The 18,945-nt window shown below is 55.8% G+C and overlaps 4 protein-coding genes across 53 annotated transcripts in view; 2 read left to right on the top strand and 2 right to left on the bottom strand.

Moving 5' to 3' along the window:
* Positions 1–2,977, top strand: part of MOV10 (Mov10 RNA helicase) — a 28,434-nt gene extending 25,457 nt beyond the window's left edge. For all 37 annotated transcript variants that reach the window (XM_085023564.1, XM_085023554.1, XM_085023533.1 and 34 more), the window contains one exon: positions 4–2,977. In XM_085023564.1, coding sequence (XP_084879690.1) covers positions 4–89 — 86 coding nt within the window. In that variant the 3' untranslated portion in view covers positions 90–2,977. The remainder of the gene's footprint in view (positions 1–3) is intronic.
* RHOC (ras homolog family member C) lies at positions 735–6,629 on the bottom strand. Of its 2 annotated transcripts, none has more exons than XM_021090761.2 (5): positions 5,287–6,629; positions 3,243–3,406; positions 2,574–2,694; positions 2,155–2,285; positions 735–1,330 (listed from the first exon to the last, which is right to left on the bottom strand). In XM_021090761.2, exons 1-5 carry the CDS (start codon positions 5,303–5,305, stop codon positions 1,157–1,159), a joined length of 609 nt encoding a protein of 202 aa, XP_020946420.1. In that variant the 5' UTR covers positions 5,306–6,629; the 3' UTR covers positions 735–1,156. The 2 variants fall into 2 exon arrangements, with proteins under 2 accessions (XP_020946420.1, XP_003125894.1); XM_003125846.5 differs by having other exon boundaries at positions 6,582–6,629.
* Positions 6,479–18,945, top strand: part of TAFA3 (TAFA chemokine like family member 3) — a 20,350-nt gene continuing 7,883 nt past the window's right edge. The window contains exons 1-2 of the mRNA XM_085020369.1: positions 6,479–6,577; positions 6,910–7,112. The gene's annotated coding sequence lies outside the window, so the exon portion shown is untranslated. The remainder of the gene's footprint in view (positions 6,578–6,909; positions 7,113–18,945) is intronic.
* PPM1J (protein phosphatase, Mg2+/Mn2+ dependent 1J) lies at positions 9,519–15,000 on the bottom strand. 13 transcript variants are annotated; one of them, XM_085023653.1, is made up of 11 exons: positions 13,405–15,000; positions 13,213–13,327; positions 12,641–12,751; positions 12,464–12,541; positions 12,052–12,164; positions 11,712–11,796; positions 10,782–10,900; positions 10,515–10,578; positions 10,251–10,358; positions 9,983–10,134; positions 9,519–9,838 (listed from the first exon to the last, which is right to left on the bottom strand). In XM_085023653.1, the coding sequence occupies exons 3-11, from the start codon at positions 12,689–12,691 to the stop codon at positions 9,691–9,693; spliced, it is 918 nt and encodes a 305-aa protein (XP_084879779.1). In that variant the 5' UTR covers positions 12,692–12,751; positions 13,213–13,327; positions 13,405–15,000; the 3' UTR covers positions 9,519–9,690. The 13 variants fall into 13 exon arrangements, with proteins under 13 accessions (XP_084879779.1, XP_084879781.1, XP_084879780.1 ...); XM_085023655.1 differs by having other exon boundaries at positions 12,079–12,164; XM_085023654.1 differs by having other exon boundaries at positions 13,744–15,000.

Raw genomic sequence — 18,945 nt, 5'->3', positions numbered from 1 at the left:
TAGGGCCCCGGAGTCACAACTACCTCCCCCAGGAGGGTGAAGGGGGTCTGCCCCTGCAAGTGGAGCCAGAGTGGAGGAATGAGCTCTGAGGACACAGCAGCCAGCCTTCTCACACCAGCCAAGCCTTAACCTCCCACCCGACCCTGAACTAGACCCCGAACTAGACCCCGGCCTGAACCAGACTCCAGCTGCGCTGTACCTCTGGGGGACAGGAAGGCTGGAGAGGGAGTTTACAACCACACCACCCCTTCCCTGCTGGGGAAAGTGACACATCAAGCTGCTAACAATCGGGGGAAGGTGGAGGAAAAAAGTCTGAAAAAAAATCTTTATGCCTCCTTGTCTCCTCAGCCTGGCCCCAGCTTCCTGAACTCCCAAGATGACCCCACAGGGGAGGGTGGAACTCTCACACACTGCCAGGGGCCATACCCCCACTTCCCTGCTAGAAAGCAACCCAACCCCCATGTCTAGGGGAGGAAACCCAATGGGAGGTGGCAGGGAGGCCACCCACAGGCTTCTAAGTTTAGCCCCTGCTCTAGACCACTCCCCCCTTACCCTCCTCCAAGGCCCAGAGCCAGGCATGACCTCATCCTTTTCTCTAAGACTCCACCCTGCCTGCCCGGGAGTCCTGCCTTTACAGACAGGGGGCCAGCCTGGCGAGCAGTTTGAAGAGATGGGACTCCAGGCTCACAGCCAAGACAGGGACCAGGAGAGAAGGACAGGAAGCCACACACAAGTTGGAGCCTGTGGCCTTTATTCATGCCCCCCACCAAGTATAGCCAGAGCCAAGGCCTCTGCCCAAAGCAGAAACACCAGGGACCAGGACTCCGGGTTACACCCTCCAGGTCCCCTACCCCAGCTTCTCTCCTGTGAGCCAGACGTGTATAAAGTGCTGGTGTGATGATCCTCTGGGGAAGGCCTAAGGGAGCAAAGGCTCCACCCCTGGACCAAGGCAACAGGAGTAGGGACGGCTCTGGACAGGCAGGACACAGCCCTAGGTTCCCAGGGCCGCTGGCCACCACCCTCAGAGCTGGGGAACGATGCAGTCCTGGGCAGGAGGGAACTGGGAAAGGGAGCCTTGGGCAGGGATCCCTAGTAGGGAGGGGAGCTTCTGTGCCCTGTGAAGGGAGGCAGGGAGGCAGGGGAAGCCGAGGGGAGCTCAGAGAATGGGGCAGCCTCTCCGGCGCTTATTCTTGCGGACCTGGAGGCCAGCCCGAGTGGCCATCTCAAACACCTCCCGCACCCCCTCCTTGGTCTTGGCTGAGCACTCAAGGTAGCCAAAGGCACTGATCCGGTTTGCCATGTCCCGGCCCTCCTCAGATCGAACAGGCTCCTGGGAAGGTGGAAGGTGAGAGGTCAAAGGAAGTTGCTGGCTAGGTGCAGCAACCGGAACAAATGATCTCCTCCAGCCCTGGCCCCTATGGGCAGGGTCTGGCTAGAGACCCAAGACTCAGGTTTACCTTCAAAATTCTCTTCATTGGCTTTACACCCCACGGTTCACCCTTCTCTTACCTGAATCAGGATCTCCTAACTGACCGACCCTGCCTCTGTTCTCACTCTCTTCCAGTCCATCCTGTAGGGCTGCCAGACTCATTTTTCTAACATGCTGACCTGACCATACCTGTCCCCAATTTAAAACCCTGCCACATTATCCTTGGAGGACAATCCATGTTTCTTGGCCTGGCAGTTCTCCCTGATTAACTCACCTCTGGCTAGAAAGCCACTTACCGGGACCCCAAATAAGGTAGCTCCCCCACTCTGCCCTTGTTCCAGCCACTCAATGCCCTCGTCCTGCATCCACCTCAGCCCATACCTCCCAGGTGTATTTAGGTGGCTCTACCTGCATATCCCAAGCAAACCTTTATTGTAAGAAGCCAGCTCCCTGAGGGCAGAGATTTTCTGATTCATCTTTCTAGCCCCAACATCAAACAGTGGGCAATGGATAAGCTGCCAAGTGCCCTTGGACAGGTCACTTTGTCCTCTGACAGTTTCATCATATACTGGCTCAGACACTAGGGCCCGTTTGGTTCTCCCTCCCTCACCATGGTGTCGACACAGGGGGTAGGAAGTCACAGGGAGTCAACAGGAGAAGGCTTCTTTACCAGCCTGTCAGCCCTCACGGGGGTCCTTCCTCCTCTGCCTGGCAGCCACACTCACCTGCTTCATCTTGGCCAGCTCCCTCCGTGTGTGCTCATCTTGCCTCAGGTCCTTCTTATTTCCCACTAGGATGATGGGCACATTGGGGCAGAAGTGCTTCACTTCCGGGGTCCACTTCTCAGGGATGTTTTCTGTGCAGACACATCCCGACAGGGGTCAGTGCCCCCACTTAGGCTAGAGGGCTCCCCAGGGCCCCCTGTCTCCCCAAGGCAGCCCCTTTCACAGCTCAAAACCCCTCTCCCTCACAGCACACACCCTCCCAAGTCCTCTAAAGGCCATAGTAACCACAGGAGGAGGCCAAGGGGCTCCCCGGCACCTCCCCCCAGCCTCCGAAAAGGGTTCAAATGAACCAAGGCAGGAGCTCCCTCCCACTGGTGGATTCAAAGGGATTCTCAATCCCGTCCCTCCAACAAGCTCACCCAGACTGTCGGGGCTGTCAATGGAGAAGCACATGAGGATGACGTCAGTGTCCGGGTAGGAGAGAGGCCGCAGGCGATCATAGTCTTCCTGCCCTGCTGTGTCCCACAGGGCCAGCTCCACCTGACACACAGGGCCAGTGCTTCGCTAGCCTGAGGGCCCCAGGCACGCCCCAGGCACACCCCCGCACGCCCTGCCACCCAGGTGTCCTCTCTGAAATCCTGGTCCTTTAGGTTCACTGGGCACCTACTGAGCACCTACTACATGCAAGGGATAGTCCTCATCCCAGCCACACAACATAAGGTGAGTTCAACCCTGAGACAATGTGTTTGGTCTTTGTGCAGTGTGAACTGCCATTGTGAGCACCACTGTTTTATTTCATCTTCACTGAAACTCTTTGAAAGAGGCCCTACTGTTATTCCCATTTTATAGTTGGGGTGGGGTCAGGGCTCAAGCCCAGAGACCAAGGGACTGGGCCCAGGTTAGAGCGCATGTGTAAAGAACCAGGAGGCTGGATTTCCAGGGACGGCAGTTGCACTTCCTCACTTCACTGCTTTCAGCCGGGAGAGGGGAGCAAGGGTGTGGGTCGGGGGAGAGGAGGGCCATCCCAGGCTCCTAAGTGCTGGGGGCGGGGTGCCGAGGCGCGATGAGCAGAGGCTCCTGGCCTTTACCTGCTTGCCGTCCACCTCGATGTCTGCGATGTAGTTCTCAAAGACGGTGGGGACGTAGACCTCTGGGAACTGATCCTTGCTGAAGACGATGAGGAGACAGGTCTTCCCACAGGCCCCGTCCCCCACAATCACTAGCTTCTTTCGGATGGCAGCCATGGCTGGGGCTAGCAAAGAAGAGGCAGTGGGGATGTTGGGGAAAGCCACGAAGTCCAAAAACACGTCTCTAGGGCCCCCCAAGACCTCCCTGGAAACCACGGAAGGAAGGGAGGGAGAGGGGCTTTTTGCTCAGGCACCTTCTTGCCAAGAACCAATTGTTGAAGCAACTGAGCTTGAAATTCTTAATCTCAGGGTCAGAGACAGACCTGCCCCCATGGGTTAGAACACAGAAGTGGGAGGTGGAAGAACCACCCACTTGGGAGCCAGAAAACATGAGTTCTAATCTAATCCACTCACCAAGTGTGGGCCCCTGGACACCTAGACAGGTGTCTGAAGCAGCAGCTTTTATTTGCTCTACATAGCAGGGTATCAAGTCAGACTTATTTGTTACCAGGATCTTGATACTTTTCAAATTTAATTATCTCAAATGTCCAATCTAGAACACACTGTCCCTCACTCAGCACAGTCATGCGTGCCCAGAGAAAAACCAAGAGTCCCCACCAATATGGGTGGGTAGGGAAGGAATATTTACCACGCCCCTGGGTGCCAGGCACTATGGGGGGGCGCACTGACAAAAATCACCTCCCTCAGCCCCCAGAAGCCTGGAAGGTTGAAAGTGGGCTTCCCATTTTGACAAACTAGGAAAGTGTGGCTCAGAAGGTTTAAGACAATGTGTATGGAGCCGTGGCAGTGATGGCAGTCAAAGCAGGGCAGGAGACACTAGTCTGCTGCCTTCTCTACATATCACCCCAGAGGTGGGAAGGAGAGCAGACGGATGGAGGGCAGTGGCAGCAGCCAGCCGGTGTCCCTGGCCCACCCCATCCTGGTCCCCAGAGCCCCAAGGCACACAAAGGAGGCTCAGTCTGGGCAGTGCCCACAGCCCACATTCGGGCAGCCTGCCTTCCTCCCCCCTTCCTCCTGGGCCTGGCAGCAACACTGGGTCACTCAGCCCCAGGCAGGGGACAATGACCACACTGTAGGGAGCCACACATCTACCACAGCAGAGGGACTGAGAATAATCCACTAGGGAATCACCTCCACCCACTCCCTGGAACAGCCCCTTCCTCCCCTCTGTCCAGCTCACCCCAAGGCCCTGCCCACCCCTCCCTGTGACTCAGGGCAAGGAGTCAGCTTCCCGGGGTTTCCAGTGTCTCCCGCCCCCGACACACACCAAAGAGCATCTGCACAGTTCATCACACCTTCCTAGCTTCCCTGCCCCTGAGCTGAGCCTCACTTCCTCCTTCCCTGGGGAGAGGAGCCGACCTCCAGCCGGCTGGAGTTCCCAGGCTGAGGCCTGGGAGGAAGAGAGGGCGGGCTCTGGAGCTGAGATGAAGTCGAGGCTGCTGGGGGGGGCGGCTAGAGTCAGTGCTGGGAGGAGCCCCAAAAAAGAGACAAATGAGTCCCAGCACCAACCAGGCAGGGAGCAGTTAAGAAAGGAGGAGATGGTAACCCGATCTCTGCCCCAAACCTGGCTTTTTCTCTCAGTCCCACATCCTGTCGTTCTAGACTCAACTCCTTCACTCTCCCCACACCAGCATCACTTCACACCCCTGCCTTGGTCTGTCTTTTAAGAGGCGAATATCCCAGCCCAAGACAAGTTTTCTTCCACAGTGGGATCCTGGGTGGCCTCCCTCCCCTACACAAACACACACACACACACACACACAACTGGGATGAGGGGAAGTGGATATGAGTCAGAGGGAATTTATAGGAGTTGAGAGTGCACAGCCACTCTCCCCACCACAACAGGGGCTCCCCCTGACACCCCAAAAGACAAACAAGAAGGCATTCACCCTGCCAGCAGATCCCTTCCAAAAATGGAAACCATCCTTCAGAAAAGGGGGGAGTGTCCCTGGAAACTCTACCCAGGTGACCAAAACTCGCTTACCTGCTCCCACAAGTTCCATTGGTCCAGCGGTGGGAAAACAGGCTGGGGTGGCCCCAACCCGGGCAGGGCCCTGCTGATGGAGGGCTGGAGGGCATTCACCACTGGGGTGACTGCCAGTTGCTTAGGCATGAATGTGCCACTGCCCACCCCCAGCAGGACAGTTTAGGTGGCACCAGATGGTGGGGGGCAGAGGCCAGAACTCCGGGGCAAGAGCATGCATTAAATTACCTGGAGCCCCCAGCTCAATCATAAGACTTTCCCTTCAAGCTCAGTAGAGTAGTTGGCCCAGGCCACCAGGCCCAAGGCCAAGATGGCAAGGACAACAGCTCCCTGTGAGAGGCGGCCCCTGAAGAACTGCCCCACTGACCCTCAGAGAGGCAACCAAACCCCACACTGGACTGGAATGGAACCTGAACTCCTGGGGCCTTCCTTGGGACTAAACAGCTGCCCTCTCCTCCATCCTGTAGATTCCCAGATGAACCAGGGGCTGCAGTACCCTGCTGGCCACCCCTGAGGTCCAGGGAAGAAATCAGATACGTCCTCCTGAACGTGAAAACTAGAAGTGATGGCAGGACTCAGCCTTGGGGCCTCCAGCCCAAACCCCCAGGACACTCTCTAGCCGGGTTGGGAAGTGTGAAGGCGGGTGGGGGGGTTGGAAGGGAGGAGATTCTTGAACTCACACACACACGCACGAGCTGGATCCTTCCCAATCTCCCCTACCTCCCACTCCAGGCCGACTCCAGAAACCATCTAGGGCGACGGCCAGACCCCCGGAACAGTGGCCGCCCCCACGGTCACACCCAGCCCCTATTCCCGCCACTCCACCAGCCCGGCGAGGGGAATTCCCTCCTCCATCCGGACTCGGACCGGGACCCACACCCCAGCCCCGGTCCACAGCGGGCCGCCGGGCCTGGAAACTAGAGCGTCTGGCCTGGGGCTTCCTCGCAGAGACCCAAGTTGCCCCATTTCCCCTCGCCCGGCCGGGCAGGTTCCGGGAAGTCGGGAGGGGAAGGCAAGGGACTCCGGCTTGGACACCAAGAGACGACAGGCCCTGCGGGGCAATTCCCGGGGCGCCTCACGGCGGCCCAGGAGGGCAGGGAGGGGCCGAGCCCGGCCGACCCCCGCGCCGCCCAGGCGCCGCGTCCAAGGGGAGGGCAGGCGGCCCGTACTCGGGCCAAAGCCCCTCCTCCCCGGCCGGCGCCCCGAGCTCCGGCCAAGCGGAGAAGGGGGAAAGTGCTCTGCCGGGGACGAGTTCCCAGGACAACCCCGCCGCCCCCAGCCCTAACCCGAGGTACCTTCCGCTCCACCGCTCCCAGCTGCGCGGCCGGTGCCGGAGGCAGACTGACCCGAGGGGCACCGCCCCGCCCTCCTTCTTCGCCGCGGCGGGAGGGGCGACTCGCGGGAGGGGCGGGCCCGCAGGGGGAGGGGCGGGCCGGGCGGCCCTAGGCTCCGCCCGCCCCCCGCCCCCGCGGGTCGCTGAGCGCAGGCCGCGGGGGCCGGGGTGGGGGGGCGGTCCCGGGTGCCGGCCGGGGGCTCGGGAAAGAGGCCCAGGCTGTGGAGGCGTGGGCGGCGGGGCACAGCCGACGGGACCCTGAAGGACTCTGCCTCTGCCCCGCCTTCCAGCTCCTAGGGGAGAACCGGTATCGGGAAAGTTGAGAGGCGCTCGGGGTGGAGTCAGGAAAGGGCCGCTGCTGCCCTCCTGTGGCCAACTGGCCACCCGCGTCTACACCACCCGGGGCTTCGCGGGACTAGAAAGGAGTCTTTGGGGACGCCCGAGGAGAGGGCCGCGGAAGATGCCCACCCTCTGTTCCTAGAATCACTGCGGAGTAAGTACAGTCCACTATCATCCTCTAGCCTTGGAGACTTTTCAGAACCTTTGAGATTCAAGGCACCTGGTTCCACCTCCCAGTTCCCTTCGTTTCTCCCTGCCTGGAGTTTCCAACTCCTACCCATCCCTCAAAAGGCAGTCCTGGAAATCCTTCCGGATCCCCAGCTTTGAATTCAGTTCTCGCCCCCACTGTATTATTTCTGTGCTGTTAGGGACACCTAGCCGGGTTCGACTTGTGCACCGGGTGTTTACCAACAGGTGTATTTCCTTCCCTGAAAGGTGCCTGAGGAGGTGGGTGGAAGATGAGGAAGTCTACTCACATTTTATTAGCTTGGGATCGTACAATACATAGCTTTTAACATTCATCACAAATCTTCGGAATAAGTATATCCATCCCCTTTTGCCTGTAAGGAAACTGAGGCTCAAGGAAGTTAAGCGGCTTGCCCAAAATTTGCCATTTGTATGTGGCAGAGCAAGCACTTCCTGGTCAGCCCTGTCTGGCTCCAAGCTGGTCCCTCTCCCAGTTGCCTACTGTGATCCTCCAATCTATGCCTCTCCTGTCTGGCACAGTGTGTGGCACGTAAATAGGTTTTCAACAGATCTTTGCTGAATGAATCAATGAATGAATGAATGAATGTTAGAAGTCAAGCATACCTTAAAGATCTGAAAAGCAACTCATATATTTGCTAAATGAGGAAACTGAGGTCCAGAGCTGTGTGGTCCCCAGGCCTCTTAGCTGACTCAATAAATTGAGCTATGTGCTCAGTTGAGGTCGATTTCTGCCTTCAAAGAAGGTACAATCTAAATTCAGAATGCAGACAACTTAAAGATAGCTCATGGCTTTTGAACTCTTGTTACATGGACCTGGCTCCGCATACGTGAACTCCTTTCGTCATGCTCAGAGAGACGGCAGACCTAGTAATGGGTTTGGCACCAGGACCCAAACATCAGGACTCTCAAGCTCCTGCTCTTAACTGTTATTCTGTACCAGCTCCTTATAGAGACAGTTTTAGTACAGGAGGTAAGCACTGTAGTGGGGGCGTGTGTGGACTGTGGAAGGATAGGTGAAGTGTTCAGGATAAGGCGATGTGTAGATTTCAAACGAACTGCAGCTACTTCAGACCTGGAGAGTTATGGAACCCTCACGAGGGTGGGAGGGAGGGGGGAGACAGGACCAAAGGAAGCCGTGGACAGATCATGAAGGTCTTTCTATGCCGTGCCCAGGAGGAGAATGTCAGTTTTGGTCTAGGTGCAGTAAGGAGCCACTGAAGTATTCTTGGAGGGATGGATTCACACTGTGGAAAGGATTTCCCTGGCTGCTACTTATGTTGTGTATTGGGGGAAGCAGGGAAGTGACCTGGAGACAGAGTTAGGCAGCTAATCTACTAGAGGACTAAGGCAGTGACTATAAGAACAAATAGGAAATATATATATATATATTTTGTCTTTTTGCCTTTTCTAGGGCCACTCCCATGGCATATGGAGGTTCCCAGGCTAGGGGTCCAATCGGAGCTGTTGCAGCTGGCCTACACTAGAGCCATAGCAACGCCAGATCTGAGCTGCAACCTACACCACAGCTCACGGCAATGCCGGATCCTTAACCCACTGAGCAAGGCCAGGGATTGAACCCACAACCTCATGGTTCCTAGTCGGATTCGTTAACCACTGAGCCACGACGGGAACTCCAAGGAAATATATTTAAAAATAAATCATCAGCTATACTTAGTGATTGATTCTCCTGATGCGGAAGAAACAGAAGCCAAATGTGACCAATTCCAGGGTTTCTAACTTGAGTAGCTGAGCTGGTAGCCCTGAGATGATGCACCCAGAGGAGGATATGATTGTGGGGGAAATGATCAATTCAGCTGGAGGAGCGTTGAGTTGACGTGCCTGTGGAATGTCTCGGAGATGTTCAGGAGGCCACTGGGATATGTAGGTCTAAAGCTCAGGAAAGGTCTGTGCTGGAAATAATGACTTAGAAGAGGCCGGCACATGAATGAAGCCATAGAAGCAGATGAGAATGTGCGGAGCAGGAAGAGCAGAGGGCAGAAGAGCGAGCCTGGGAATGTTACATTTTTATGACTGTTTTGGAGTTCTTTCCACCCCCACCCCCATCCCCGTTGTTTTGCCTTTTAGGGCCGCACCCACAGCATATGGAGGTTCCCAGGCTAGGGGTCTAATCAGAGCTGCAGCTGCCGGCCTACACCACAGCCACAGCAACTCAGGATCTGAGCCACGTCTGTGATCTACACCACAGCTCACAGCAACGCCAGATCCTTAGCTCACTGAGCGAAGCCAGGGATCGAACCCACATTCTCATGGTTACTAGTCCGGCTCGTTACTGCTAAACCAAACGGGAACTCCACCTTTCAGTTTCCATTCAAAGTAAATAAAAACACACACCTTTATCCATCTGCTTTATTTGCCAAGAGATATAATTTTGGATCTAACTGGCACCCCTTCTTCGGTTAAATTGCCGCTAAAGAAGGTCATAGAGACAACTTCAGAATTTGGGTTGGGAGAGGCATAAGCATGGAGCAGCTGGGATGGTGGTGGGAGGTTCGGGGCTGAGCCCCTCAGGAGTAACTGCCTGGCCCTCCCAGGGGGATGACGAAGACCGAGATGTCATCCCCGGAACCCAGCTTGTTGTTGGGGAGACGCCAACCACGGTCCCGGGGGGTGCCCCGGGCCCCCAGGACCAGAGCTTGGGCCAGAGCTGTGTACCTGCCAGGAGCACATGTGCACATTCATGTACCAACATGTATAGGGGAAGATAGTTACACCGGCCCTCATGTGGGTCCCCAAGCATTGCTCCCCTTTGTCCCTTCCTTCCCCATCGTCATCCCCTTGCCGCCATACAGCCCCTACCTGCTGGGGTCATTGGGCTCATAGGCTGACAGCACCTTGTCCACAGTGGCAGCTACCTCACAGTCACTGGTGACATCCCACAGCCCGTCTGTCCCCAGGACTAGCACGTCATCTGGGCAGTGCTCGTACTGGGTCAGGTCATACACTCGCACCTGGTGGGGAGAGAGGGTGCAGAGGGAGCTTGGGGGTAAAGAGACGCTGGGTGAGAGCCAGCCCCGGACCCCTAGAGGAGGAAAAGTACGACTGAGGAGGCCCCCATGCCGCTCACCTCAGGGAAGCAGGAGAGGAAGGGCTTGATGGGCAGGGTGGAACTGCAGACCCTGAGGTTGTGGTCTCCCAAGCCCCGGGTCACCCCAATGGTGGCCATGACTCGAGCCTAAAGGAAATGAGGAGGGGGTAAAGCTATAGCCCTCGGCCGGACTCTCTGGGACCCCAGACCCTTCCCACCCCTACCCTCGGGTAGAACCGCCACCTCCCTAGACAACTTGTGGTGGGTCCTCCGGCCCTCTCCCACCTCTACCATGGAGTTTACCTTTTTGCCCTCCCCACAGACCAGAGGAAACCTGAGATCCTCCAGCTCGATCTTTTTGTAGGCCCTGGGGAGGGGGGAGTAGAGGAGGCATCACCCAGGCATCAAAGCCCCTCTCCCCTAAGAGCCGTGCCCCTCACACAAACCCCTGAGAAGGACCACATCCCACCAGCTCCCAGCTTGACCCAGCCTCCAGCTTCCACCTTGCTGCTGGCGAGGGACTGGTTGTGTTGCCACAGAAACGGGTCCCAGATCTGAGGGAAGTGTTACCAGCCAGTCATGTTCTGGTCCCGGTACAGCATCCTCTGCCCCAGCTCCTTAGGCTGAACTCTGCGGGGGAACTCAAGGTGGGTGAATTCACCACCCAGCAGCTCTGGTTTCAGGAAGCCCTAGGATTGGGAGCGGCCAGACAGAGAGCAAAGGGCCAGGGGGGCGTTAGGTTTACAGCACACCCTAGTGTACAGATGGTGTTAATTATAGCAGACCCTTAACTGAAGTTTACCATGTGCCATGCACTGTTCTAAGATTAACATTTATTAACTCATTTAATCCTCACAACAACCTTTAAGGCAGGCACTCGTGATGCACGGAGAAGTTAAAGAAATCGTTGAAGAGCACACAATAAGCAAAGTACTCAAGCCCGGATTCAATTTTAGGCACCCAGCTCCAGAGCCACTGCTTTAAAGCACTAAGCCAGGAGTTCCCGTCATGGCTCCAACTAGGAACCATGAGGTTGCAGGTTCGATCCCTGGCCTTGCTCAGTGGATTAAGGATCTGGCCTTGCCGTGAGCTGTGGTGTAGGTTGCAGCTCAGATGTGGCGTTGCTATGGCTCTAGTGTAGGCCAGCTGCAACAGCTCCGATTGGACCCCTAGCCTGGGAGCCTCCATATGCCATGGGAGTGGCCCTAGAAAAGGGAAAAAGAAAAAAAAAAAAAAGCAGTGAGCCATACTGCCCCTTTGGACCTTGGCAGTTTCCTTCCCCCACCTCTGACCACACTTCCTTCCTCAGTTGGGGCCACCGTGGGTGCACTGGAGCAGCCCACGCTCCTCTCTGCTGCACCCTTTACATGAGGTCATCCCCAGTAAGCTCCCAGGAAGGAACTATCTGTGCGGTGGTGGAGAAGAGTCCTTGGGACACAGGGCACAGAAAGGCACAGGATTCAACAAGGAGTGGGAGCAGGGAGTCTAGTTTCTACTCACGAGCAGCTGAAGACGCTGGCGCTCAGTCTCCGGGGTGAATTCCTGGGACATTGGAATGATTTCACCGTTCCGGACGATGATGGCTCTGCCCAGAGAAAGCAAAGATCTGGCTCTGGCTCTCCTCAACCGCCTCACAAGAATTCCCCAAGGATCAGGCCCTCCCTGGGTCCCTCACCCAGACTCCCAGTGTTCCTCCCCTCCTAGTTATGTCAGGCCCTTCCTTATGTCTGTGAGCCCTCCTGAACCCCTCGAGTCTTTGATTTTGAACACCCACCACCTCACTCTTTTCTATGCCCCCATTCCCGCCCCCGTAGCCATTTTCCAAGCCCCCACCCCATACCTGCTGTCACCTGCGTTTGCCACGTACACTTTGCCTAGTAAGTAGACCACAACCAGTGCACAGCAGCCCCCCTCCACTTGGTGGCCACGCCGCTCCCTCGCCATTTGCTCATCCTGACATAGGAGGAAGGTCAGAGGAAGTGGATGAAGAGGAGGTTCCAGACACACAGCCGCCACCCCACCCCCCGCCCCGCCATGTCTGCAGAAATGAATTGCCCAGGCAAGCCACACTGGCAGAGAGTGGGGAAGACATCGTTATGACACTCGCTTCTCCCTCCCTCTGAACCAAGCTCTGCTCAGGCTCTCAAGGCTGTCGTGGGCTCTTAGGGTCACCTCCTGAGGCCACCTGACTCCCATACAGAGTTGATCAGAGTGTCGGTCTGGCAGGCCCTTGACCTTGGCCCCCCACTTACCATGAGCTGGAAGGCATTCTCAATGGCACCCACTACCAGGCTCTCATGGGTCACTTCCTTCTGCAAAGGCCAGCAGGGCTGAGGACCAACCAAGTGAGAAGAATCAGAGGAACCTGGAGCCCCCGGGGTGGATGGGAGGCAGAGGGGAGGTGGTGAGGGGTCCTGGAGTATCTCTACCAGGTCCTTTAGCTGCTCCCGAATGTGGCGGTGCAGGAGCCTAGAGGCCATTTCAGCAGCTCCACCCCCTGCGTGCCCATCGAACAGACCCCAGTAGTAGAAGCAGAGTCCCTGGTGGAGGAAAAGTTGAATGTGTGAGTGAGTGTGTGTTATGCAGGGAGAAGAGCAAGAGTGTGGGCATCCATATAAACATCGGAGAGGAGGTCAGAGTTTGGTATTAAAGGGGAATCATATTTATTCGCTCATTCACCAAGGGCCATATGTGTCTAAAAGCATCGAAAAAGTCAAACTCAGAGGATAAAAGGTGCAAAAATAAACATTAGTGGTTACTTAAATCATCAATAAATACATGAGCATCTACATTTTAAGCGGAAAATGGAATATTCATACTGACATGGTAGAATCTCGCGGATCAGTCAATGCCAGATAAAGGTTCTGTGCCAGAAGGTAGAAAGCTTGTGAGTTAGGAGGTAGGTCTTTCACAGGGCTCAGACTAAAACCAGATGCCTGGAATCCCTGGGGAGAGGTGTCACTTGTGTCGACGCAGGCTAGGAAAGGGGGTAAGGGCTCACCTGGCCTCGGCTAGGCTCTCTGGGTGCCCCTGAAACGCTCCTCCGACCTTCCACGTACACCACCTCACAGCAAGCCTGGTCCTCATTGTGTCGGCTCTTGCCAGCGTTGATGACCCTGTCAGGCCACAGTGACCACATCAGGTTGGACACCAGACCGGGTCCTGGAATAACTCCCACCTTAGACACACATACCCTCTCTGGAGCCTGCTGGCCAAGCTGAGAAAGGTCACAGCCACCTGGGAACCAGGCCAGAGGAAAGAAAAGGGAGGCAGGGCAAGGCACAAGGAGTACTGTCTGGGTGTCAGGCCCCACTACCTCACAGAAAGGCCACAGCAGCACCTTCCTGCCTCAGTCCCCTGGTCCCTGGCTAAGGGGACCTCCCAAGTGGTGCTGCTGCTGCTGCGGAAGGACTTCGATGGAGGGAAGGAGGTTTTAATTCCTGACTTGCCAAGACCCTATATCCCACCCTGACCCCCAGTCAACTCTTCTAGTGCCTTGTCCACAGCACCCCACCCTCATGAGCACACCCACCTTTATTCTAAAATCATCCAGTGAAAGTTTCTGCTGCTTTGGCAATAAGTGCTCCAGCCCAGATCAGGAAAGAGGAATTGAAATAGGGTAGGAGTGGATGCCCCCCTGGACTGCGCAGGAGCCACATAACCACCAACTCTTCCCAAAAAGGAAGTTAAAGGAGCTGGGAGTGGAGTCACGGAGTCACCAGCCTCAGCACCTCAGCGCTCCCGTCTCCCTCAGTGCTCCGCTTTCCCAGCAGATGCATTAAAAATACAAGCCGGCTGCTCCAGCCACTCCGACAGCTCTGGCCCGGGGTCCACTTTCTTGCCTAGCCAGGGCAAGTCCACCGGCCGAGGGGTGTTCAAAGGGGGCCCTTCCGCTTCTCTGGGAGGCCCCCTCCCCCGCTCCTGGGGAAGCCGGCGGCCGCCTGGTGTCGCCGGCTATTTCTGGGTGTGGAGGGGGAGGGGAACGGTAAAAGGAACAGGGAACTGGGGCGCTGGGGTCGGGAAGCCCAAGGAGTTTTTCCAGTCACCACCTCCTCTATTAAAAGGGCCCCTCGCTCCTTGAAACCTCTCCTCCCTTAGTCATTAAGCTACCGGGCCGCAACTGAGAACTGGCCAACTCATCACTCGCGGGCCCTCTACCCTCCGGGCTCTGGAAGGGAACAAGGTCCTGAAGCGGCGTGGGTGAGGGTAGTCAGCGAGCCAGAAGGTCCTAAGGAAGGCTCACCCGACTTGAGAAAGGGCTGGGAGTGGGTGCGGCCCGAAGCCCAGAGAATAGCAAAAGGTCCTGGGGAAAGGAAGCTCCTGGCACCTAGCGCGGCGAGGGGGACGCATCCCAGTGCCCAGGATGCCGAGATGGGGAGGGGTTTGGGGATGGGAGTCCCATCTGAGTAGGGTGCTCCCGGGGTCGCTCACTCGGCGTAGCCCGTGCTCCAAGGCAGGCGACGGCCGGTGTCCGGGGGGCTTTGCACAGCCCGGCCAGCGTGGTCGTCGGCGCGTCGCAGACCCCCAGGGCTCAGCTGCAGAAAGGTCGGTCGGGAGAAGCTCGCTCGAGCCTCTGCTATCTTCCTGGGCGCCGCGCTCGCGCTCCCAGCCCTCGCCGGAGGGCTCCTGGGAGCTTCTGGAGGGGCGGCAGGCGGCGCCGAGGTTGCGTTGGGCAGGTCCGGCGATTTGGGGCGCGGAGGCGGTCCACCCCCAGAGCTAACCAGGTGCGCCACGGCCGAGCGCACCCGGTTTAGCATGCTGCCTCCCTGCCCCGCCCTCGGCCGTGGCCCCGCCCCAAGGAAGGCCCCGCCCCCTAGGGCTCGCGGGAGGCGGTGCTCGCTCCCGCCAGCCCGGCCCTGCCATTGGCTCCCGGCCCTCAGAGCCGGTCCTGGGCAAAACTTCCTCGGCCTCCCGCTACCCCGCGAACAGCCCTGCCAGCTTGCGGCCTCTTCCCTGCCCCATTCCGGCTTCGCCCGCCTCAGTTTCTTTGGGGAAGAAGGGCCTGCTGTAATAGGAAGGGGACGGCGAAAAGGAAACTCTATTTGAGCCTTGCTCTAAGGTTAGGCATCAACTAGAACGTCCCCATTGTGACGGGAGGGTGGTGTCTCTTCGTCCTCGGTTCTTTGTGGCCAGCCTACCCAGAGGGTGATGGAGCTGGTGACCTCAAAACGAAACCAGTCGCTTCGGTGACCTCTGGGTGTGACTCTCCTGGTGCGATAACACCTCTGGCTGGGGCCGCTGGAGTGAGAGCGAGGACAAGCGAGCCGCTGCTGGGGGTGGTGTGGGGGTTGGGGACTAGACAAGCTGGAGCCCATCATCCTGAATAAGGGATCTGGGGATAAGTTCCTGGATTCGTGAGGGCGCTGTTCCCTGAAGACCACTTATAGATCCGAGAGAGCGTTTACATACTTTAGGTCTTTTACACCGCGCATCAACCCTGCAAGGTGGGTTTTATTATGTTCTTTTATTTACTTATTTATTTGCTTTTTAGGGCCGCAGGTGCGGCATATGGAAGTTCCCAGGCTAGGGGTAGGATCCGAGATACAGCTGCCGGCCTACGCCACAGCAACGCCAGATCCGAGCTGTGTCTGCAGCCTACACCACGCCTCACGGCCACGCATGATTCTTAACCCACTAAGCGAGGCCAGGGATAGAACCCGCGTCATCATGGTTACTAGTCGGGTTCGTTACCGCTGAGCCACAACGGGAACTCCCTTTATTATGTTCTTTATAGGGATGAGGCAGGACTGAACAGTCAGTGCGAAATTCATACCTATGTCAATTCCCAGCTACCAAAGCCGATTGTAAAGAACGAAGCTGATTTGTCTGGGTCAGAAAGGAAGGGTTAAGAGGTAGATACCCAGCAGAAGGGTGGGGGTCCCTCCTCTCCCATACTCCTCCTCTTAAGCCAGAGGCTGAGAGCAATCCAGGTTCTGTGGCTGCCGCCGGGGGGAGACAGAGGCCAGGCTAGTAGCCTGACTGAGCCAGGAGGGTGGTAACTGACCTGAAGCCCTGAACTGAAGAGCTATGTGCCTAAGCCTAGGAGTCGATCATTAGGCCTCCAAAGACACCTCTTATTCCACACATGGTTCAAATGGGGACAAGGCCCTATGGCCCTAATGCAAGTCGAAGGTAGCCCTCAGGAACCACTGGCACCCAGTTCATAGTGGGGACTCCACCTCTGGACTGTCAGCTGGATGCTTCCTGAACACGACTCTCCCTGCTCCTGGCTAGACCGCTTCCAAATAAAAATCTCACAATAGTCATTCAGGTCTGCAGACTTCTATAATTATGACTCGACTCTGGGCAGAGAGAAGACAAAGAAGTCACAAAAAAGGAAAAAAAAAGAAAAAAAAAAGATCAGACCCAAAGGCACATAGAACGGCCAGGCAGATAGGGAGATAAAGAATATGCTGCTGGAGTTCCCGTCATGGCTCAGTGGTTAAGGAGCTCAACTAGTATCCATGAGGATGTGGGTTCGATCTCTGGCCTTGCTCAGTGGGTTAAGGATCCAGCATTGCCGTGAACTGTGGTGTAGGTAAGCAGAAGCGGCTCGGATCTGGCGTTGCTGTGGCTCTGGCATAGGCCTGCAGCTACAGCTCCGATTAGATCCCTAGCCTGGGAACCTCCATATGCCGTGGGTGCAGCCCTAAAAAGACAAAAGACCAAAAAAAAAAAAAAATGCTGCTTGCTGCTATGGGTATTTCCCTCTTGTTTGAGAAAAGCCCTGGAACCAGCTCACAGATAAGTGGCATAAACAGCAGCAGCAAGCCAGAGACAGAAGAAAAAAATATATAACATCCTGGCTATTTTTATTATTCAGTGTTTCTGGGACAGTTTGCTTACCACTTCTCCATGTCACTCCGCTCCCTAATCCCTACTCCTTACAACACCCATCATAGTGTGACCGAAAGTGGGCCACAGAGCTAGGGCCCAGAGACTTCCTCGTTCCAGCACCAGATAGTCACCACGGATATTAACAGCTCACTTGGGCTCCAGAATAGACCCAGTACCATACGCAAATCCCAAGGCTCCCTTCTCTCTAAACTTCTCACCTCCTATTCCTGGCTTCATCATACCTCCTCCATCCTCAGACTGCCTCAGAACCTGGTGAGGTCACCACCTCTATTCATCCTGAGGTAGCACCGAATGAGAAGGGAAAAGGGGGTGGGGTGGGAAGAAGCAGACCTGTGGGGTATTCTTCTCTGCTGAGAATTGCTCAGAGGCTGGTCCTGCCTAGGGCATGGGAAGTCTCAGCTAGCTGCGGGAATTGGGCATCCTCAAGACAGGTGACCTTGTCCTGGGACCATGCAGAGGTTCAGAGCCCAGAACTGGGCCTCTTCCCTTTGCCTCTCTCCTTCCCATTACACTCTTAAACTAATCCCAGAGCACTCTTAAACTAATAGGAGTGTCCTTCAATTATGAGACAAATTCACAGACAACCACCTCCCCCTTTCATCTGTCTAACACTTTTGTATCCAGAATCTCACCTCTAAAGAATTATATAATATACAAATGCAATTATATTACAATTTTTATGGTGGAGAAACTGAGTCCCAGGAGTTCCCCTCATGGCTCAGTGGTTAACGAACCCGACTAGCATCCATGAGGACATGGGTTCAATCCCTGGCCTCGCTCAGTGGGGTTAAGGATCTGGCATTTCTGTGAGCTGTGGTGTAGATCACAGATGCAGCTCAGATCCTGCATTGCTGTGGCTCTGGCTTAGGCTGGCAGCTACAGCTCTGATTCAGTCCCTAGTCTGAGAACCTCCATATGCTGCCCGGTGCACCCCTAAAAGACAAAAAGACAAAAAAAAAAAAAAAAAAAAAAAAAGAGGAGTTCCCATCATGGCACAGTGGTTAACGAATCTGACTAGGAACCATGAGGTTGCAGGTTTAATCCCTGGCCTTGCTCAGTGGGTTAAGGATCCGGCATTGCCTTGAGCTGTGGTGTAGGTCACAGACGTGGCTTGGATCCCGTATTGTTGTGGCTCTGGCTTAAGCCGGTGGCTCCGATTTGACCCCTAGCCTGGGAACCTCCATATGCCTCCAGCGCAGCCCTAGAAAAAGACAAGAAACAAAAAACAAGAGTCCCAGAGTTTCATCCCCAAGTTGGAGTTCATACCCATCAGCCACAAGCCTACCAAAGCCATCCTGTCTGCCTGTCCCCTAGTCCTTCCTGTCCCAGAAGACACCACTCCTAGGGCAGAGATCATTCGCTGTTTCCTCTTGGTTTTAGCATTTTAACAATGGAGGGCTAGCAAAGCAACCTGCATTGCTATGGAGAATTTTCAGATAGGATTGAGGAGGGGTGCCCCTGCAGTTTATGGACGTTCTGGGCCAGGGATCAAACCCACACCACAGCAGCAACCTGAGCCACAGTAGTGACAATTCCAGATCCTTAACCCACTGCACCACCAAGGAACTCCTCAAATAGGAATGTTCTACATCTTTTCTGCCCAATGCAGTAGTCCCTAGCTACATGTAGCTATTTAGTACTTGAAATATTGTGAGTGTAAATGAGAAACTTACTTTAAGATGTTTAATTTATATTTTGATTTAAGTAACTACATAAGGCTGGTGGCTAGTATTGGACAGTGCAGTTCGGGAATATTCGACTCAGAACTCCTGAAGATCTGGGCTATCACTTCTCACACTAAGCACCCCCACCCCAGGCCCTCCAGAATTTTGAGCGACCTTTCTGAGTTACCCTGGCAGCGCCAGGGAGGTAGATG

Source organism: Sus scrofa, chromosome 4, assembly GCF_054392235.1.
Source record: "Sus scrofa isolate SSC_HxYL_T2T_F1_AM1 chromosome 4, Sscrofa_HxYL_maternal_Yorkshire_Landrace_v2.0, whole genome shotgun sequence".
Classification (NCBI taxonomy): domain Eukaryota; kingdom Metazoa; phylum Chordata; class Mammalia; order Artiodactyla; family Suidae; genus Sus; species Sus scrofa.
This window is presented reverse-complemented; position numbering and strand designations above follow the sequence as displayed.